At 40.3% G+C, this 23583-nt stretch overlaps 1 protein-coding gene across 6 annotated transcripts in view; it reads left to right on the top strand.

Annotated features, from left to right (window-relative positions):
* The window catches only part of LOC149267472 (hyperosmolality-gated Ca2+ permeable channel 1.5-like), a 292293-nt gene that overhangs the window by 225400 nt on the left and 43310 nt on the right, over positions 1-23583 (top strand). For all 6 annotated transcript variants that reach the window (XM_089433173.1, XM_089433142.1, XM_089433149.1 and 3 more), the window contains 2 exons: positions 15961-16285; positions 16586-16819. In XM_089433173.1, coding sequence (XP_089289299.1) covers positions 15961-16285; positions 16586-16819 — 559 coding nt within the window. The remainder of the gene's footprint in view (positions 1-15960; positions 16286-16585; positions 16820-23583) is intronic.

The following is a 23583-nucleotide window of genomic DNA, read 5'->3' as shown; positions in this document are numbered from 1 at the left end:
CCGCCCCTTTGAAAGTGCCGATGCGATACGCCGATGCGATATCGGCGATCGCTCATCGGCGAATAATAAAGCCCAACTCTTTTGTAAGTCCTCCATTGCGATACGCCGATGCGATATCGGCAATTACTCATCGACGAAGTCTCATGTCGCTGCCACTGCCTCCCCCGACTTGCGATATGCCGACGCGATCTGGACCGCTGATCGGCCAGATCCAACGGCTGAGATTTATGCGGATCCTTAAGCCTGTAATTTGATTTTTATATGGTATTTGGGGTATTGCCTCCCGATAGTGTATTTTTGCCCTCCAAAGGGTTTTCCTCTTGCAACTTTTTCGATTGGTGGAAAGCTTTAAGAGGATTTTGAAGGCTTTTGGGGCACTTTGTATCCATTTTTGGGCATCCTTCTGTGCGCAAACAACCCAATCAAGACTACATTTGATCCTCAAATGTTGGATTATGTAGCAGAGCTAACAGAAACTTCGAAAGTCTTTGATCATGGAGCATAGCACAAAGAGCTTCCACAATTGTACGATTGTTCCTTTTTGCCACACCATTTTGTTCAGGAGTATATGGTGTAGTAGTCTCCCTCTTAATGCCAACCTCTTTGCAAAAGTCATGAAACTCATTGGATTCATATTCAGTCCCATTATCAGTGCTTAAGATCTTGATCTTCTTTTCGGTTTGATTCTTGATCAAGGCTTTGAAGTGCCAAAACCAGGAGAACCTTCATCCTTCTTTTTCAAGAAGTATATCCAAGTCTTGCAAGAATAATCATCTGTAAAAGTGAGGTAATATAAATATCCTCCCAAGGAGTTCACATGTATCATACTGGATATGTCTGAGTGAACCAACTGAAATATATCAGAGGTCTTGCTTTGGCTTGAGGGGAATGGTCCCGTTTTTAGCTTCCCTTCGGCACATCTTGGACATACACCTTCTTGCTCTAATCTGAACTCGGGCATTCCGGTCACCATTTTTCTTACGTCGGGTAGAGCTTTATAATGAAGGTGAGCAAACCTTCGATGCCATAGTTCGGACTAAAGAGATGTGTCACGAGACATGACACCTAGCGGACTTCCATCGACCTAATATAATGAATCAACTCGAAACCCAAGAGTAAAAGCATCTTTAAAGTTCTTTTTCCATACATGTACCTTGCCATCGCTGAAGGCCACCTTGTAGCCTTTGTCTTCCATTGCCGAAATGGACACCAGGTTCTTTTTTAGATCAGGTACATATAATACATCTTGTAAGTGGATGGTATTACCCTGATTCAATTAAAGAGTGACATTTCCTATGCCTTTCACAAGATATTTTGAATTATCTCCAAGAATAATTTCCTGGTTGGTTTCCTTCTCTATCAAATTATAGAGAGCTTCTTTGTAACCAGTGAAGTTCCTTGAGGCACCATTATCAATAAGCCAATTTCCTAGCGAGTCCGGGGGAGCAGTAGTAGATAGAGTTGCTGGTAGATAATATTCATCTTGCTTATTGTTAACAGTGTTATATTCATACCTGGAATTTCTTTCCTTCTTGAATGGTTGTTCTCTTCCTTGATTTCCGGCACTTCTTTTACCTCTGCCATTTGACCTGCCATTCCTTTGATTGCCTTGAGAGGGATTTTGATCATCGTCCCGATGTGAGTCCCTTTTATCAGGGCACTCCCTAGCATAGTGACCCGTTTTATTACAATTGTAACATTGTCCTTTTCTTCCACCCTTGGTCCAACCTTTCCTTTGAATTTAGCCTCGAAATTGTTTCTTCTTTTAGTATGAGAAGAAAAGGCAGAGGGATGACCTTTAAGTATGGGCATTTCTTGCTCTTCCATCCTCGTTTCTTCTTGAATGCATCTGGCCATTAATTCCTCAAATCCAGGAATTACGTTATTGTTGAGAAGAGTAGTCCTGAATATATACCATTCAGATGGCAGTCCTCCAAGAGTTGTGAGTGTCATTTCCCTGTCAGGAATTACTTCCCCAATAGATAGGAGATTGTTCTTGATCTCGGTGATCCTTAAGAAATATGCTTGCATACTCTCATCTTTTCCCTTGTTAATTTCCTTCAGCTTATTTCTAAGAAACAAGACCTGATTTGCATCATTAACTTTAAATAAACTCACCAGTCTATCATAGATTTCCTTGGAGGTGTTCAGCTCGGAAACATAGGCCGCCAAGCGTTTGTCGATAGAGTCCCGGATGATCTTCCTTGCTTTGACTTCTCCCTTGGTCCATTTGCTCCTAGCAGAAATGGATGCATTTGATGGAGGCTCAACAATCCCGCCTCTCACATGGTCCAACACTTATGGCTCTTCTAATGTTATATCGAGAGACATCTTCCATCTGTGATAGTCAGACTTCTTACGAAGTTTGTCTTCAACAGGGAAGTGTGTTGAGGACCCCATGATTCCTTTAAGATAGCCTTGCCAACCTTCTCTTCGGTGATTGCTCTTGCTTGGGCTTTGTCTTCACTTCAACTTTGATACCATGTTAAATTATGGTATGTTCTATGCTTAGAGCAGTTTACTTATTTTTTTTCTTATTAGCCACAGATTAGCAATCAGATATACATTAAGTAAAGTACAGATAGAACATTAAATGATCAACAAAAAACAAGCCAAGACTAGAGACACAAGATGTGGCGGCTAGCCAAGGACAAACCCCAATGCGGGGAAACCCTTTGATCAAATTTTCTTTTATCTTCAATAGTTCAGCAGAGAGAAATAGTACAAAATCTGAATTCTGTAATTTTATATCAGCAGCAGCGAACCCTAGATCAGCAAAGTCAAACTTGGTCAAACTAGCTGAAATTAACCTCTAAAATACTTGGTCAATTTCCGGTCAACTTGTCCTCGAACAGCCTGAAGAAGCAACCCTTGAACAACCCCAAAAGTTCAGTCAATTTGCAGATTTCTGAAGTCAACCTGCAGCCCTAAACTACGGCAGTCAACACCAGTCAAACCAGAGGTAGATCACCTTGATTTTCGTGCCAAAAATTGTGGCCTGCGTAGGAGAGGCAACCCCACCCAATCTGCACTTCTGGAAGGTCAACACTTGGTCAACTCTGGTCAAAGAGATGATTTGCTGCCCTAGCGTCCTCCTCTCTGTGTCTTCCTTGCCCTAGGACGTCTTCCTTTCAGCCACACATGTGAGAGAGAGAGAGGCTCCTTTTATGCTTAAGAGAGAGAGAGAGAAGATGAGTGAATTGAATTGTCCAAATGAGGAGAATGCTTCTTGTATTTATATGCAAACGTTGAGGTTGAATAGACATGACTGTTGGGCTTCTGAGCCTACATAAGTTTGCTGGCCAACCTTGACAATTTGTCCATAATCAAAATAAATTCATATCTCCATAAATACTTATTAGAATCGGATGATCTTTAGATTAATCCTACACCTCTCGATGAGAGGAATCTAGGAAAATATCAGAAGCCATAAATAAGGTGATCCACATGGAGTTTGACCCTAGTTGCCAATTTTAACATTCTAGCTTGTCATTTAGTGATTTCTTGTCATTTTAAAGTTTTTTTATTTGTGTAAGTAGGATTTGGTTATGATTCCTTAAACATACAAGTTCATCCTTTTCTAAATTGCTGACTTTATTCTTAGTAGCTTCATCATCTTTTAAACCTTTGATTTGTTCTAATAATGTCTGATTAAGGCTCTTAAAACGTAAATTTTCTTCTTCTTGTTCTAATAAACGCTTCTTGAGTTCCTTCTTTGTGGCTTTGGCTTTCTTGACTTGTTCGAGTAGTTTTTCATTGTGATCTCTGAGAGACAAAATTTCTTTGTCTATAATGCAGATGGCTTCTTCAAGCTCTTTTTGCCTTTTTTTTTTGTTATCTTGAAACATAAAGTCAGCAAAGTCAAACTTGGTCAAACTAGCTGAAATTAACCTCTAAAATACTTGGTCAATTTCCGGTCAACTTGTCCTCGAACAGCCTGAAGAAGCAACCCTTGAACAACCCCAAAAGTTCAGTCAATTTGCAGATTTCTGAAGTCAACCTGCAGTCCTAAACTACGACAGTCAACACCAGTCAAACCAGAGGTTAGATCACCTTGATTTTCGTGCCAAAAATTGTGGCCTGCGTAGGAGAGGCAACCACACCCAATCTGCACTTCTGGAAGGTCAACACTTGGTCAACTCTAGTCAAAGAGATGATTTGCTGCCCTAGCGTCCTCCTCTCTGTGTCTTCCTTGCCCTAGGACGTCTTCCTTTCAGCCACACGTGTGAGAGAGAGAGAGGCTCCTTTTATGCGTAAGAGAGAGAGAGAGAGAAGATGAGTGAATTGAATTGTCCAAATGAGGAGAATGCTTCTTGTATTTATATGCAAACGTTGAGGTTGAATAGACATGACTGTTGGGCTTCTGAGCCTACATAAGTTTGCTGGCCGACCTTGACAATTTGTCCATAATCAAAATAAATTCATATCTCCATAAATACTTATCGGAATCGGATGATCTTTAGATTAATCCTACACCTCTCGATGAGAGGAATCTAGGAAAAATATCAGAAGCCATAAATAAGGTGATCCACATGGAGTTTGACCCTAGTTGCCAATTTTAACATTCTAGCTTGTCATTTAGTGATTTTTTGTCATTTTAAAGTTTTTTTATTTGTGTAAGTAGGATTTGGTTATGATTCCTTAAACATACAAGTTCATCCTTTTCTAAATTGCTGACTTTATTCTTAGTAGCTTCATCATCTTTTAAACTTTTGATTTGTTCTAATAATGTCTGATTAAGGCTCTTAAAATGTAAATTTTCTTCTTCTTGTTCTAATAAACGCTTCTTGAGTTCCTTCTTTGTGGCTTTGGCTTTCTTGACTTGTTCGAGTAGTTTTTCATTGTGATCTCTGAGAGACAAAATTTCTTTGTCTATAATGCAGATGGCTTCTTCAAGCTCTTTTTGCCTTTTTTTTTGTTATCTTGAAACATAAAGTCTGAGACATCCTTGAAGTCTTCTATTGAATATGTTATTGATTTTGATTTACTTGTTATGTCTCGAAATGTGACCATCTTCCCCTTATAAGGAAATGTCAAAACTTGTTTCTCTATGTTTAACATGAATGTACCCAAATTCTTAAACCAAGGTTGACCGAGTATGATGTCAATATCCATCTTTACAACATGAAATTGAGATATGTACTCATAATGACCTACTGTCACTTGTAAATCACTAATGTTATACTCTTTTTGGTCAAAAATATTTTTCCTTACACCAATGCTTGGCTCTAGAATTAATAGTTGATTTGCCAAGTTAATGTTGATGTAATTTTTATCGTTTCTTGTGTTGATAACGATATTAATTTATCTTGGATACTTCCTTTTTATGTAATTACTCTGTGATCTGTAATTGAAAAACCTTTATAGGAAATTCATACATCCTACATTTTTGAGTTAGACTCCATTTTGTTTATCGATAAGTTTTCGTCAACGACAATGATATGTTCTTCAAAAATAGATTTCTTTTGTGTTTGTCAAAGAGCTTAGGGTTTAATGATAACCCCCCCTTTTTTTGCTTATTTTTATCACTTTTCTTCTTCCTTTTAATTTTAATGGCCAAAGACCCAACAAAACGAAGAAGAGGAGAAACACCCAAATCCTGAGCTAAACTCTTCAATTATATGACAACAAGGTTGACATAATGTTGATGGCCAAAGGCCTCGATCAAAGAACGAGGCTCCTGTGCAACAGTCGAGCTTGCTAGAGGATCAAATGACTTTGATACCAATGTAACGACCAAAATTCATATACGCAACGGAAATATTTAAAATACTTCGAAGACAAAAACATTCATCGTAGGATAGTAGTTGTGAATTGTATATTGTATAAAAGAATTGATGTAGGATGATTACTTCCAGAATGAGGGCCCACTTATATACCCTAGGCAGGTGCCCTTTCACGAATGGCCATGTCTCTAATACATACCTCTTCATTACTAACTAACTAATCATTAGTTAATTAAATATCATTTATTATTATTTTATTTATATTTATTATTTACATTTATTATTTTATTATGAATTATATTCATAACAATTTTCCACCAAGGCTTTGAAAGAACGAAACCATTTGAACACTTCATCCTTTTTCAAGAAATAGATCCATGTTTTGCGAGAGAAGTCATCCACAAAAATTGCATAATATAAGTATCGTCCCAATGATGTTATGGGCAACATTCTAGATAGATCAAAATGGACCAATTGAAGAATATCCGTAGTTTGGTTTTAACTTGAAGGGAATGGTCCCCTTGTAAGTTTCCCTTATGCACAACCCTGGCAAACTCCTTCATGATTCATGTTGAAATCGGGCATACCCGTGGCCATCTTCCACGGGTAAGGCTTTGTAATGTAAGTGGGCTAACCTTTAGTGCCGTAGCTCAAATTGAAGTAAAGCATCACAAGTGAAGGCTCCCAAAGGACTTCCTCCAACTTGATAGAGACTATCAACCCTAAATCTAAGTGTGAATGCATCTTTAGGGTTTCTTTGCAAAATACGTATCTTTCTGTCAATGGATGCTACCTTGAAGCCTTTATCTTCCATCATAGAAATAGAAAACAAGTTCTTCTTGAAATCGGGTACATACAATACTTCTTGTAGATGAATGGTTTGACCTAGATTCAAGCGAAGAGTAACAATACCTATCCCTTTCAAAGGGTAGGTGGCATTGTCTCCAAGTATGATTTCCAAATTAGTCTTCTTTTCAATCAAATTTGAGAGGGCTTCTTTGTACCCAATGAAGTGCCTTGATGCTCCACTATCAATCTAATCAATAAATGAATTGAATTGATTTACATGAGCAAATGAAGCTCAATAAGTAATACAGAGATATTTGCAGAAATAGAAACATCAAGTTTCTATTAGGAAATAGAAACAACCAGTTTCTTCTAAGAAACTGCTAAACAGATAAAACTAGAAACAGCTAATAAGAATGAGCATTAATCACTAAATAGCATAAATAACATTATTCTAATACCCTCCCTTAATGCTCAATCTATTTACAACACCAATAGACCCTATGAATTTTACAAACTTATCAGGGCCAAGAGGCTTAGTGAAGATGTCGGCGGGCTGCTCCGTTGTGGGAACATATCGCAACTGAACAGATCCGTCTTCAACACGCTGGCGAATGTAGTGACAATGGGTTTCTACATGCTTTGTTCGTTCATGAAAGACTGGATTCTTGGCAAGTTTGAGCATTCCCTGATTATCACAGAACAAGGGAGTATGATCTATCTGGAAAACATGCATATCCGCAAGCATACGTCGAAGCCAAACTGCCTCACAAGATGCCTTAACTGCTCCCCGATACTCTGCTTCTGTTGAGGAAAGAGCCACTGCCTGCTGCTTCTTACTAGTCCAGGTGACAGCACCGGATCCTAGACTAAACACATACCCAGCTGTAGATTTACAGTCATCAACTGAACCGGTCCAGTCAGAATCTATGTAACCACTGAGTATAGGATTGGAACTTCGAGTGTATAAAAGTCCATAATCAGGAGTGCCATGCACATAACACAGCACACGCTTTGCTGCGATCCAATGATTAGCCTTAGGAGCTGACATGAAGCGGGAAATGTAGCTCACTGCAAAACTGATGTCATGTCTAGTGGCAGTAAGGTAGATGAGGCTGCCCACTAATTGCCTGAATAAAGTTTCATCCACAAGGGGTGAGGATGACTGAGCTGAAAGTTTGAGCCCTGGTTCCATAGGAGTCGTGGCAGGTTTGCAATCTTGCATTCGGAATCTGTCCACAAGATTTCTGGCATACTTGGACTGAGAGAGAAAGATGTTGTTCTCAGTCTACTAGACTTCAACCCCCAAACAGTAATGAAGAAGTCCTAAATCTGTCATATCAAAAGTGTTGCACAAATCCTGTTTGATCCCATGGATCAAATGTGTTGAGCTGCCAGTAATGATAAGGTCATCCACATAGACAACCACAAACAGAATATCATCACCAGTATGCTTGATACACAAGTTTGCATCAAATGGACTCCGCTGAAAACCATGATCTGTGAGGTACTGATCAATTTTCATGTACCAAGTCCGAGGAGCTTGTTTTAGACCATAGAGTGCTTTGAATAATCTACAGACTTTCTGTTCTTGACCGGCAACCTTGAATCCTGGAGGCTGCATCATGTAGACTTCTTCCTGTAAGTCACCATTCAGAAAAGCACTCTTTACATCCATCTGATGGACTTTCCAATTGAACTGAGCTACTAAGGCAAGGACAAACCATATGGTACTCATCTTGGCTGTAGGAGCAAAGGTCTCCTCGTAGTCAATGCCTTCCTTCTATGAGAACCCTCGAGCAACAAGGCGAGCTTTATACTTGTCTAGGGTTTTGTCTGCTTTGTATTTCACTTTATACACCCATTTGCAGCTAATGGGCTTTTTTCCTGCAGGAAGATTAGAAAGGGCCCAAGTGTGATTCTTCTGAAGACTTTGGAATTAAGCTTCCATAGCCTGTTCCCACTCAGGTGTACCCTTAGCCTCTGAAGAGGTTTGAGGCTCAAAAATACTGTGCAGATTAGCCATAAGAGCAAAATTTATTGTAGACTGTTGTTTGCTCTTATGTCTAGAATTTCTACCTTCAAGGAGCTCATTATCCCCGAGATCACCAATGGTTTTAGCCCACCATTTAGGCTGGAGAGTAGAGGAACCAATCTCAGGAGGAGGTGGAGAGGGCTCAGGAACAATAGGAGTACCAAGAGGAGGTTTATTTTCCGGAGGAAGCTCATGTAGAGTATCATCAAATACTGATGCTGCATCATCCCTCCCATCAGGTGGACCTATCGGAAGAAGAACACTGTGAGGCTGATCCTCAAAAGACTGCTCAGAAGGAGGAGACTGAAAGAATCCTCTGTCTTCATCAAATACTACATCTCGACTGAAGCTAAGACGACCAGTGGCTATATCTATCAGCCTATAGGCCTTGTGATGATCACTGTACCCTGTCATCATGAGTTTCTGGCTTTTGGAATCCAACTTAGAGCGCTTAGCAGCTGGAATCCAAACATATGCAACCGAGCCAAATACTTTGAGGTGACTGATCTTAGCCTTACGATTAGACCAAACCTCTTCGGGAGTCTTCCCTTTAACAGCCTGAGTAGGTGATTGGTTAAGAAGATAGACAACAGTAAATACTGCTTCAACCCAGAATTTGTTCGGAACACTCCTGTGTTGTCACATGGAACGAGCCATTTCAACAACCGTACGGTTGAGGCGTTTGACAACACTGTTCTGCTGAGGAGTGTAGAGTGTAGTTAACTGGCGTTTGATGCCATGAGTATCACAGAAGTTGGAGAAAGCAGAAGAACAAAATTCCCCCCCCGTTATCTGTCCTAAGAGTTATGATATTACAGCCAGACTCTTTTTCAACTAAGGTTTTAAACTTCTGAAAGATACTAAATACATCAGATTTATATTTTAGAAAATACAACCACATCTTTCTACTGAAATCATCTATAATAAGCAAAAAATATTTGCAACCAGTAATAGAAGATGTATTCATAGGACCACAAATATCAGCATGAATTAACTGGAGTACCTTAAATGCGCGGCAAGATTCTCCGTCCTTGAATGAAGACCGATGTTGCTTGCCAGCTTGACAGGCGCCACATACTCCCAACTGTTGAGTCTGAATATCAGGTAACCCTGACACAAGTCCCTCTCGAGAGAGCTAAGAGAGATACTGCATGTTTAGATGCCCATATCGCTGATGCCACAAAGTGCTGATGGGAGAAACACGAGCTGCTAGAGCCACTTCTGGAGAATCACCAGTGTCAAGAAGCCTGTATAGACCATGATCCTCTAGGCCAACAACAACCGTAAGACTAGTCTCCCTGTCGATAATGGAGCACTTGTGCGCACTGAACACTACATCAAGCTGAGGAGAGTTCCTCATAATCTGGCTGACAGACAACAGATTAATTTCCATACCAGGAACATAGTACACATTTAGGAAGATGAGTGTGCGCCCACTAGATTGGATCTGAACTCTACCTCTGCCAACCATTGTGTACTCTTCACCTCCGCCGAATACCACGAAATCACTGAAGGGTGAGAAGTCAATAAACTAGTCACGCCTGTGAGAGAAATGGCGTGATGCACCAGAGTCGATGTACCAGGCTGAAGATGGAACATGATCTGAAGACCTTTTAGCCATAAAGGCGTAAAAGGCAGATTCTGTTTGCTCGGAATGTTCTGCAACATTCGCTGTTTGATGGATTCCTACCTGTTTCTTCTGTTCAGAAGCAATCCTCTGTTGGCAATCTTTCTTCATGTAGCCGAACTTGTGACAGTAATTACACTGCACATTTTTCTTCCTAGCAAGGTCAAAAGGCTGAGAAGAACCTTTCTGCTGAAAGGACTGAGAGGACTGTTATCTGGCAGCAAAAGCATTTTCTGAGGAGGCTGATGAAGCACCACTACCAAACTGTTGTTTCCAACGATCTTGCTGCATGAGTTTGGTGCATAACTCCGGAAACTTCAGATCAACGTTAGTGGAGGTAATGTTGAGTGTTTCTATGAAGTGCTCATAAGGTTTTGGCAGACTTTTCAGAGTGATGACTACCATATCTTCTTCCTCCATGGTTCGACCAATGGCTTCTAGCTGATCTCGGATGTCTTTAATCTTGTTAAGATGTTCCTGTAAAGACATATGTTCGTCCATCATGATGGAGAACAACTGATTCTTGAGAAAGAAAGCTCTGCTCTTGTCGGATGTCTCGTGCAATTTCTTCAAATGTTGCCAGATCTCGGCAACTGTCTTGCCAGAAGGAATCTACAGTAACTGATCATTAGTCATAGAGAGTTTGAGAAGCATAACAACCTCTCGATTTCGATCATCAAACTTATCCTGATCTGTACCAGGTGCACCAGGACTGATCTCTTTTCCTAAAACAAGCTGATCAAGATGCCTATATTCAAAAATGGTCAACATTCTCTGTTTCCAAATGTTATAATTGGTGCCATTAAAACGCTGACTGCCTTCCAACATCAGGTTGGTAAGGGAGGCCATCTGCACGTTTCCCAAGATACAAAAAAAATCTGACAGGTGCTGATTCTTTCACGTAGGATCGAACACCGAGAAGCACGTTTACGTAACTAATCACTGGTTTAGGAACTGTTTTAATTTGAAATACAACAACAAATTGAGCTGCAGAACAATGTGCAATCTAGCTCTTGACAGCGCTGTACTGGCCCCAGATTACCACGTCCAGCACCCTTAAAAAAGTGATTTCCCTGTCCCTTAATTTCAAATCATGTAACTATTGAACACTTCTCATTTGAATCAGACGGAAACTTGGTACAACGATAACACTCGTATTTCTAAAAGCATATGCAAATAAAATTTCATGTACCTAGCACCCTTGCCGTTGCATAAAAAAAACAGATACACTGGAAACATCAGTTCACAAGAACGCACCTCTGAAAAAAAAATTCCAAATCACAGCGCTGTGGTGATTTCGAGATGTAGGTATGACCCACGATTGAGAACTGGCGAGAACGGTATGCAATTTTGATTAAACTTGTATATAAGGTGGCAGTCTGTACCAGGTGCACCAGGACTGATCTCTTTTCCTAAAACAAGCTGATCAAGATGCCTATATTCAAAAATGGTCAACATTCTCTGTTTCCAAATGTTATAATTGGTGCCATTAAAACGCTGACTGCCTTCCAACATCAGGTTGGTAGGGGAGGCCATTTGCACGTTTCCCAAGATACAAAAAAAATCTGACAGGTGCTGATTCTTTCACGTAGGATCGAACACCGAGAAGCACGATTTACGTAACTAATCACTGGTTTAGGAACTGTTTTAATTTGAAATACAACAACAAATTGAGCTGCAGAACATTGTGCAATCTAGCTCTTGACAGCGCTGTACTGGCCCCAGATTACCACGTCCAGCACCCTTAAAAAAGTGATTTCCCTGTCCCTTAATTTCAAATCATGTAACTATTGAACACTTCTCATTTGAATCAGACGGAAACTTGGTACAACGATAACACTCGTATTTCTAAAAGCATATGCAAATAAAATTTCATGTACCTAGCACCCTTGCCGCTGCATAAAAAAAACAGGTACGCTGGAAACATCGGTTCACAAGAACGCACCTCTGAAAAAAAAATTCCAAATCACAACGCTGTGGTGATTTCGAGATGTAGGTATGACCCACGATTGAGAACTGGCGAGAACGGTATGCAATTTTGATTAAACTTGTATATAAGGTGGCAGTCTGATATATATATATAGCCGGCCCTGCAGTCCCGTGCCACAAAAAAACAAAAAAGTCAGCGTTCACGCTGAAATTCCAACAAACACGCGTTGTTCCGGAATGCTGCACCTGCGATTCAGTTGCCGTCGTTCTGGAAATGCTTACTGTTCTTTACTTCTTTGTGTTTGGCCAAAACACTGCTGCAGAAAGTGCCACATGTGGATGGCACGAACCAATATGTTAAATTCCCCGTCGACGTCATGGTTCGAATCACCACGAAAGCCAAAATATTGACCGGTCTTTATGTTTTCTAAAGCGTATACAACCTCTTTGAAATACGGTCCCAAGGGTTTCGAAAAACCCGACTTTGAACTTGAATCCACGCGATGGTGACGGAAGGGGCTTCTAACCAGTAAGGAAAAAAATTCTCCCAAAGGCGGCGAGTTGCTGTTTTGTGGTGCAACACAGTGGGATTTGATCGGCCGGAGGATCAACTCAGCTTGGGTCTGGTGCCAAAAAAAACGCGCTCCAAAGTATATTCCAGCAATCAAGAAACCCTCGGAGTAGTCAAAACCCGCAAGCGCAAAATAAACAACGATGTCCAAAGAAGAACGTGATGCCCAAAAAAATTTTCAGATTCCAAGAGAGCAATTTCGAAATGAAGCACAAAATTTTTCAAGCAATGAAAAATTATTTCGAAAAAAATACCCGAGCTCTGATACCATAATCAATGAATGAATTGAATTGATTTACATGAGCAAATGAAGGTCAATAAGTAATACAAAGATATTTACAGAAATAGAAACATCAAGTTTCTGTTAGGAAATAGAAACAACCGGTTTCTTCTAAGAAACTGCTAAATAGATAAAACTAGAAACAGCTAATAAGAATGAGCATTAATCACTAAATAGCATAAATAGCATTATTCTAATACAATCAACCAATGATCCAAAGTATTTGGAGGAGAGGCAGTAGATAGAGTGGAAATAAGATACAATTCCTTTTGTTTTTCTACAACATTACTTTCCTCATACCTAGAATTTCTTGTCCTTTTGGGAGGTCGACCATTTCTATATCGAGCAATGTGAGCATTCCTCTTCCCTTTATTGTTGAACTTGTTGTTCCTTTGATTGCCATTGCCTTTGAAATTGTTGTGGTTGTTGTTGTCATCATCCCTTGGAGAATTCTTCTTGTGAGGGCATTCTCTAGCATAGTGGCCAAACTGTTACAATTGTAGCACCTTCCTTTCCTTCCTTCTTTGAATCCCTGCTTGAATCCTTGACCCTGTTTCCTTGGACCAACATTGTTCTTCCTCTTAGCATGAGCGAAGAAAGCAGTAGGTTCATTTCTATTTGAGGGCTTGTCTCTCTCCATCATCGTTGTCTTTTCTTGAGTGCATCTAGCCAATAATTCATCGAAACTAGGAATCCTGTCATTGTTGAGAATGGTTGTGTTAAACACATCCCATGCTATTGAAAGACCTCCAAGTGTAATGAGAGTGAACTCCCTGTCAGCAATAACTTCTCCAATGGATAGAAGGTCATTCTTGATTTGTGTGATCCTCATGAAGTAGGATTGAATAGACTCCCCTTTATCCATCTTGATGTCCTTGAACTTGTTCTTGAGAAAGAGGATTTGATTTGCATTATTTTCTTTTAACATCCCAATCAGCTTATCATACATCTCCATAGATGTTCCCAAATCAGAAATATAGGCAACCAAATGCTTTTGAATGGAGTCTATGATAATTCTTTTAGCTTTGACCTCAACTTCGTTGTACTTCGTCTTTGTAGCAACAGGGGCATTTGAAGGAGGCTCTACCACTCTTCCTTGCACATAGTCCATGGCATCATGCTCTTCTAAAGTCAAATCCAAAGTCATATTCCATGTATGATAATCATATTTTTCCTTGAGCTTATCCTCACATTTGAAGTAAGATGTAGTAGCCATTGAAGCTAGTTCAATAATCTCTTAACATTGGTCATTGGTATATCTTAATTCGTCTCAAGTATTTTTCATTGTTAAAATTAGATGACTGTTCTAAACTTGCTATCATTGACTAAGCATCTTGTGGAAGATAAGTTTATCTTTGGCACTTAATAATTGGCACACTCTTGGTAATAACATTGTCTTTCAATTTATTGATAAGTAATCTTGTCATTGAAGATTAATCATAACTTAAAGTACTTAAACACTAAGCAAATATTAAATCAAGAGTCATTCATCTGCCTTGCATAAGCATCCTAAGTCTAGTTGCTTTAACAATTTACCTCCAAGCATAAGCTTGGTTGATAGACTTCTAAGGCCACTCTTTCTCAATTTAGCTTGAGAGATTCAACACCTTTCGAGTGGTTAACACGGTGACCTTGCAGTCATTAGAGCCACAGTCTCTACAGTGCCGGAGGCATCGGGTGGTTGGAACACGGGGGGAGGTATTGTTAATCAAGCTTTTGGTTGCTTCCCATTGGCTTCCATCCCACAACCTACTTCAAACATCGGTTCCAAAAGAGTTAAGAAGAAGGTCTTACTTAGAGTAGGCATATAACTAAAAGTAACCAAGATTTCTTGCATTACACCTAGATCTTAGGATTTGCATAGCATATAGGTTAGTAAAGCATCTAAGCAGCGATTGCCCATCCGGTTACTTGGTTTCTAATTAATAATAAGCAAGAAATTGACTCCATAAGGCACTGGTCTCAAATTTGAATTTAATTTAATCCTTGAATCTTGCTTAAATAATCAAGTAGCTAGGCCACTCAATCTTGCCTCCCAGACTCGTTGGTTGCCAGCTTGTCCTTCGTCTTCACATTTCCATGGGGACTACTCCCCATAGCTTGCTGTTGGGAGACAGCTAGAACGGAGAGGTCGGGGATCAGAGTGACAGTCCCCGACCTGAGTCATTGTCACAGTGCCTGTACAATCTGAGTGACAACAACACCTAACCATGAATTGATGGTTTCAAAGACCACTAGTGGAGTCACTATGAAAGAAGTGATATTGGGCATTGGATCACCAGTACTCATTATATTGAGTAGCCTGAAGGCATAATTATATGTTGAGCCAGAATGTAACTAGCAGACAAGTTTGTTAATATACTGTATATATGACATTCACCCTCTCTGAAAAATATATGACATTCACCCATTTTAGAGTTAATCTGTCCACAAGAGTCTAAGCTTCAATTGAAAGGAGGTTTATGACATTAATATACTGAAGTCTGTGTCTAAATTGTGTATGTTGTGCTCTTTATTGATAATTATAAATATCTGTGAAAGAAATAGCTGTTCAGTTTTGATTTCCTTTTGTATTTCATTATGGGGATTTCCATTGCATTGTATGCTTACACACAATAAAGTTATTAACGGACATGACTTCTCTTATATCCTGTTCACTTAACTAATGAATATTGTTAAAATCAAGTAATAACTGATCTTATGTAATTGTGTGAGTTATAGTACATGCTTATGCCTTGTTTGGATATGCTATACTTTTGAAGAAAACTGTAGTCCTTTACAGTTCAATTTGAATTTTCGGCAAAAGAAAAGCTGAGATTTATTTTCGAAGTTCTTACCTAATTGAATAAATGCCTGTTCAGAGAAGCCTTGTGAGTTCCTTTATCCATTGACCTTTATCTATATGCTTATATCAAAAGGTCTTTCGGTTGATTGATATGTGCCTAGACAGAAGTGTTGTATTTTCTAGATTATTGCAATCGCACTGAAGATGTTCATTATTTACAGGATACCAAAGACTATTGGAGTTTCAATACCAATGAAAGCTACCTTTTTCATCACTTATATCATGGTTGATGGATGGGCTGGCATTGCTGGTGAAATTCTCCGATTGAAGCCATTAATCATTTTTCATCTGAAGAACATGTTTTTGGTGAAGACTGAGAAGGATAGGGAGAATGCCATGGATCCTGGCAGTGTTGGTTTCCCAGAAGCACTTCCTCAACTTCAACTATACTTTCTGCTTGGACTTGTGTATGCAGTGGTCACACCAATACTTCTGCCTTTCATAGTCATCTTTTTTGGATTTGCATACTTTGTGTATCGACATCAGGTTGGTAGCTTTGGATGTTATAATTTGTTCAAGAAAGTGTATTACCAGATCATTGTAAACCCTGGCAACCATTACTTAGAACTTTGTTTCAATCAAGAAAACATCGTTGCATCAAATTAATGCTACGTGTGTTGTCTTTACCTGGTAATATATGTGTTTAGTTGCATTGTGATGTCCGAGTTTTATTAAAATTTTGTCCTTATAGCTAATACATTTTATTGGAAAATTAAATTTCAACGGATGTCAATTGTGCTTTTAGAGGCTTGATTACAAGTCTGAAAGAATGGCTGCGTCTTGCAGGTTATCAATGTGTACAATCAGGAGTATGAGAGTGTAGCAGCATTTTGGCCTCATGTTCATAGTCGTATAGTTGCTGCATTAGTAATATCACAGCTACTACTACTTGGTCTGCTAAGCACTAAAAAAGCAGCTAACTCCACGCCTATACTTTTAGCCCTTCCAGTGTTGACAATTTGGTATCACAGGTTTTGTAAAAGTCGTTTTGAGCCTGCTTTCCGAAGATATCCACTGGAGGTGTGTTGCATCTATTCTTAATGCTTCTGTCTTTATGAGTTAGACTAATTTATGGTAATAAGTTTTTGCTAGTGAAATTGAAATATAAAGGAATGGGGAAAGGGTTGATTTAATTTTGTTTCAGTATTATTCTGCACAGCTCTTATGTGACTTGGGATTTTCTTCAATGCAAGTAATATGGTCTTTCGATAGAATATACCCAACCATCCACAATTTGTCAAGAGAGAAGCTCCAAGATAAGATAGACCAATATCCACACATCAAAATTCATCCATAAAGCTCCAATTCATCCACTAAGAAAAAGTGTGAAATTCTCAAGAGAGAGAAGAGATCCAATCCAAAGTGGTGATGAGCAAATGAACTCATCTCACTTTTATTTATCCACTAATGAGAAGTTTGAATTAGCCTCCTTGGCCCTACAATAGCCACAAAAATAAAATAATGCTCTATTCATCTAACTTTTGGTGACAAACCCACCAAACTAGCTCACAAATGAAAGAGTAAGCTTCTCAAGAGGTCAAAAAATATAATCTATGCATGTTGTAGGGCCCTCTAAGAGGCTTGATGAGGTCCATGGGTGCCATAATGAAGAGTAGTGTTGAAGAAAAATGTAACTAGGTTCGGTATTCGTCAATGTAATTTTGATCTTTGTACTTGTCAAGAAAAATAAATATTATTTTTATAAATTATGTGAATGAGTTTCTTGCTCATTCCATAGGTCTAGGAATGTCAAAGAGTCAAAATCATGTTAAAAAGCTCTTCTTGAGCATTTATGTAATGTACATGGGTCAACCTAGTGTCAAGTAGCCCTCCAAGACAAGCACCATTCTCCAAAGAAGAATCACCAGCAAAACGATGTGAAAGACGGTCAATTTGGCTTCAAAATATATATTAATGACAAGTCGGCTAAAATAACAGACACAACACTTCACACTGACACGTTGGCTAAATATGGGAGACTAACCACTATTTATATGCGGCTAGGCTGACCACAGACAGAACAAAACTCAGATTCTCTCTGAATTTCGTGTAGGTGCAGGAAGTACAGGACAGTTGCAGGAAGAATTTCAGATGACACTCTCGGAGGCCTATCCTCAAGCTCAGGAACTGCGATGGGTATAGTAGCATGCATCACAGATATCTCTGCAATAATCACAGTGAGAAAACTACAGTCCTCATCTCCTCGGTGTTCACTGTCTAGGCATGTCTATACATTGACCTTTGAAGCAACCTTACAATCTTGGCATTATAAGGCAGTGATCTCATGAAGACACACTCTGTCTCGGTATATAGTCCAGAAGCAGTCATAATAGATGCAAGTATGATCTTAGTATAACTACAGTCATGACCTCAATGGAGAAAATCAGTATCTCGGTAAAACTAAGTGAAGCTCTCCTATATATATATATTTCAGATCTCTTTGTTGAAATAAAGATCTCGATGAGTATACAACAGTCAGGATCTCAGTGGTACAACAGTGATAATCTTGATGTTGCAGCAGTGATGGAGATCTCGATGATGCAGTAGTGATGGCCTCAATGGTACAACAATTATGATGATCTCAATAGTGACAAAGAAGAGGATTGGTGTCTTGGTCTTGGAGTGACCTAATAGGTCAAGGGTCATGGTCTTGGTGTTCGTTAATTGGAATCTCTAAAAGAAGAATTACCTGTGGGTTTTCCTCTCCAAGAGGGAGAGGTTTTGGCCCTAGCAGAATGCCAACTTCTTGAGTTCTTGTCTCTTTGTTTTTGGTAGTAGTTTGATGAAGTAAACACACAGTAATAATAAGAACAAGATCAAGATAAGATAAATTGTAAAAGCACTTCACAAATTGTTATCAAGTCTACAAGAATCTTACTTATGCTAATTGCCCTAGATTCTTCAACATGGAATCAGAGCTAAGGTGCTAAAGTCAAAGGAAGGGCAGCTAAAAGAGACATTCAAGGATCAGTCTACAACAACAATATACAATGTCACAATTTTGAATTACAGTCTCTCTCAAATTGATGACCTATACTCGGATTCTTCCCACATTCTCAGCCTCAGAAAACTCGGACAAAAGATGCAAATGATCACAGGTAGAAGACTCGATTAGGAGAGCTCATAGAGCAATTTAGTTCGGATATACACAACCATATGAAATTTACTTTACAAGTCCCATTCTACCCACAGTCTCGGTACCACTAAATGAAGATGTCAACCTCGGATTGAATCCTTTCTATAAAAGGAACAATCTTGACATCTCAGATTCTCGAGCTTGATGATATATATTCAAGGGAATATATATAAAAGTTTGTATAAACAATACTCAATATAAAATGAAGAAGTCCTATGGTTCTACCTCAATACCCTATGATTCTACACAATGCTGCATACTACAAGGTTCCATGGTCTACTTATGTGATAGCAATGCAGTGCCATCCCAAGTACATCAACAATTTGTCAGATGTATAAGTCGAAGTAACTTGAAGGCAAAGAAGGCAATCTTCCTATCAGTACAACAAGGATCTCATCCGGAGGAAGCATCAATGCATCTGCTTCAACCACTTCCAACATGATCAAGGTGAAGATTTCATCTTCACATGACAAGTAAGTATCTTTTCATTCTATAATTAAGTTTGGTTAAATTATTTCATTATTGCAAGGACATCTGTAGGTTGGATGGGTCATCAAGATTCCTTGCATGAAGGAGGATAGTCATAGTCCTCTAAGAAGCTGAAGTTACTAAACATATCAATAGGTCTCCTCTGAATTTATGGAAAGGGATGCTTATGAAAGATCCCCTCACATAGCAGTATTGGAGACATCAAAGTGATATAGATGATAAACTCATTCTCTGAAGGTGCAATAAGAAGGTCACAGGAAATCTAATCTTCATGAAAGTAAAGGTATCAAAGGATGTAGGATATCTTCATAAGACCCCATCTACAAGATCTAGGAAGGAAGATAATCATCATCGTTCTAAATGACAAGCAAGGTAACAATTGTCCATGAACAAGAAGGTTACCTCAAACGTGCGCAAAAAGGAAAGACAAGTTTGGTCCTCAAGCAGACCGAATAAGTATAACTAAGATTCAATGCTATGGAAAGTTTATAGAAAGAAGCTCATATCACTGGAAAGATGGGGGAAGCTGAAGAAAGGGACCAAGGAAAGAGGGAGTAACAAATCTCTCCTATGAGTATGATGTTATCCCTCACAAAAGGGTTCTATCATAAGCTCCTAAATCTTGTGTTATAGATATGACCAAGATAATAAGATGCATCATGGCATCATGGAAGCATTAGAAACAAGAGCTCGTGACATCACCATGAAAATCATGAAGGACAAAACCCATGGAAGACAAACATGAAATATATTTCTCTTGGGAACCTTAGTGGACATTGAAGAAAAAGGAGTCATCTGGGACAAGTCAAAAAGGAAACATCTGCCAGTTGGGGATATACAAGATCCTCAAAATTCTCTGATGGAATCCTCATCGAAGGGTTCTCTAATCTAGAGAGGAAGCAAGTGTTTCAACAAGAATTCCAACTTATGGAATCCATGAGATAATGATGTGATGACATGAAGCAGATCAAGGGATTGAAGATCTCTTCAATCAAGGACGCTGGTAAAATCCTCGATGACCTGAAGGTAAAATAAGGTATGTATGCTTGTGTTTAATATTATGATGACATGTCATATGGTTGCAGGTAACACAGATCATTACTTCTATCTTGAGAAGCATGATCAAGATAAAAAGGATCTCCTCCTCTGAAGTATGCAAAAAGACATAAGACACACTAGATGAAATCAACATAATATGTCCTTATATGAAGTATGAGGTGGTTGAAAGCACCTGGGAAGGTATTGTGTGAGGAAGGAAGAGATCATGAGATATGCAACCCTAATGAAGGGAATCAACATCCAAAGACCAAGAAGACTTTACTAGGAAATCTCCCGGAAAGATATGAAGACTCTGATGGGAAAGATGAAGACCCTTGACAATGGACATCTTTGGGAGATGTGTCAACATGAATGCAGGATGTTGATACCCACAGGAAGATGTCATGATGAAGAGCCATCTAGTAAGGTATGATTTAATTTAATGTTATGTTTTGAGTTCTTGAATACTATCTGGATAAGTGCATGCAGGGCTATTGGAACAAGAATTGTAAGTACAAGTACAACTGGGATTCATGTGGTGGATGGAAATTCCTGAAAGAAGCATGATGGGAAAGAAGTAGCTACATGACGAAGGTTCTAGATATGTATCAAGAAGGCCACTCTCCATGAAGAAAGGAATGACATGATGAATCGAAAAGGAAAGTGATCGATGGCTGATGCCCTACAAGGAAGAAGCTCAACTGAATTCTATGACATCAAGGAAAGAAGTTGATCAAGTAGCTGAAGGACCCATGAAGAAGAAGCTGCTGATGAAAAGAAGAGTCACTTGTTAAGAAGGAGCTCTGATAGGTCCCTGATCAAGAGGGAGCTTGAATTAGATCACCCCTGGCTACAAAGGAGTGACAGTTGTGTTTTTCTATTTCATGTGTCATGCACTAAACTAGGACTAACAGCCGTAAGTCTAGGTGAAGGTCATGAATTGAAATGTAGACACATGATAGACACATGATAGTCTAGGTGAAGGACATGAATGGAAATTTAGAACTTCCGGACGGGAAGTTGAGAGACTTGGAGGAGTCGGGAGAGAGAAGCATAATGGCTGTGAATGGACTGAGAGATCAGGATAGGTTGGACGGAGCATCCAACTTCGTGGTCTGGAAGGCCAGGTTCTAGTCCATTCTAGACAAATATCGCATCAAGGACTTCGCCTTGAAAACAATAGCGACTCCAGTTGACTCAACGGAAAATGAGAAGTACGAGGAGGCAATGGCCACGGTGAAGTGCTTCCATTGTGGGTAACTGGGTCATTTTGCGAACTAGTGTTCTAGGAAAGAGAGTAAGGGAGAGGCTTCTAAGAACAAGGCAGCGCCAACCAGGGCGGAGAAAGAAGTGGAGGAGGATGAAGATTGTGCCATGAGTGCTCATTTGCCACTTGAGAAGAAGTGGGGAGACATCGAGCTATAGTCAGACGGACTACAGGCGATGAGGGGCAGGATCCTTGAGCTACCCAACCTCTTGAATTATACCTTGATACGGGAGCCCCGAAGAGGAGTAGCAGGATTGGCAGATGTCGGTAGAGACGGATGCACATGAAGTGGCAGAGAGTGCTACAGTGCAGTTGTCCTGGGGCAGTGTGAGGGTAGCGGGCTACAATAATGGGAGAGGCACAAGAGTGTTGCACAAGAGGAGGATGGTACAAAGAGGTGTGCGATGATGCGAGATGCAGGGAGTTGTTGCACCAGTGCAGAGGTTAGTAGAGGGAGCACTCGTTAGCGGCAGAGGGAGCAGTTGTTAGCGACTCCACTTGACCCAACGGAAAATGAGAAGTACGAGGAGGCAATGGCCAGGGTGAAGTGCTTCCATTGTGGGTAACTGGGTCATTTTGCGAACCAGTGTTCTAGGAAAGAGAGTAAGGGAGAGGCTTCTAAGAACAAGGCAGCGCCAGCCAGGGCGGAGAAAGAAGTGGAGGAGGATGAAGATTGTGCCATGAGTGCTCATTTGCCACTTGAGAAGAAGTGGGGAGACATCGAGCTGTAGTCAGACGGACTACAGGCGATGAGGGGAAGGATCCTTGAGGTACCCAACCTCTTGGATTATACCTTGATACGGGAGCCCCGAAGAGGAGTAGCAGGATTGGCAGATATCGGTAGAGACGGATGCACATGAAGTGGCAGAGAGTGCTACAGTGCAGGAGTCCTGGGGCAGTGTGAGGGTAGCAGGCTACAACAATGGGAGAGGCACAGGAGTGTTGCAAAAGTGCAGGATGGCACAAAGAGGTGTGAAATGATGTGAGATGCAGGGAGTTGTTGCAGCAGTGCAGAGGTTAGTAGAGGGAGCACTCGTTAGCGGCAGAGGGAGCACTCGTTAGCGACTCCAGTTGACCCAACGGAAAATGAGAAGTACGAGGAGGCAATGGCCAGGGTGAAATGCTTCCATTGTGGGTAACTGGGTCATTTTGCGAACCAGTGTTCTAGGAAAGAGAGTAAGGGAGAGGCTTCTAAGAACAAGGTAGCGCCAGCCAAGGCGGAGAAAGAAGTGGAGGAGGATGAATATTGTGCCATGAGTGCTCATTTGCCACTTGAGAAGAAGTGGGGAGACATCGAGCTGTAGTCAGACAGACTACAGGTGATGAGGGGCAGGATCCTTGAGGTACCCAACCTCTTGGATTATACCTTGATACGGGAGCGTCGAAGAGAAGTAGCAGGATTGGCAGATGTCGGTAGAGACGGATGCACATGAAGTGGCGGAGAGTGCTACAGTGCAGGAGTCCTGGGGCAGTGTGAGGGCAGTGTTGCACGAAGCTCCCCCCCCCCGGTTCCAAGCCCCGAAGCGCGTCCCGTACGGAAGCGCCTAGGAAGCTTGGCCGGAAGCGCGCTTCCGAAATTTTTAGACGCTTCCTGGAAATTTGGAAGCGCTGGCGCTTCCGAAGCGCCGAAGCGCGCTTCGTACGGCGCTTCCCAGACGCTTCCAGAAAAGCTTCCGGAAAAGCATTTAGAAAATCGTTTTTTTTTTCAATTTTTTTTTAAATTTTAGGTGAGTTTGCTTGTTGGGGGTGGGTCCACCTTGGGTTAGGGTGACAAATGAAAGCAAAAAAAAATATAAATATAGCAGATGCTCCCTCATCTGGTCCCTTGGTTCCTAGGCTCCATGGTTCAACACC

This window comes from Pinus tabuliformis, chromosome 6 (genome assembly GCF_031772625.1).
Source record: "Pinus tabuliformis cultivar Carrire ecotype Pingquan chromosome 6, CPIR1, whole genome shotgun sequence".
Lineage (NCBI taxonomy): Eukaryota > Viridiplantae > Streptophyta > Pinopsida > Pinales > Pinaceae > Pinus > Pinus tabuliformis.
The sequence above is the reverse complement of the archived record's forward strand: the minus strand, read 5'-3'. Positions and strand labels throughout refer to the sequence as shown.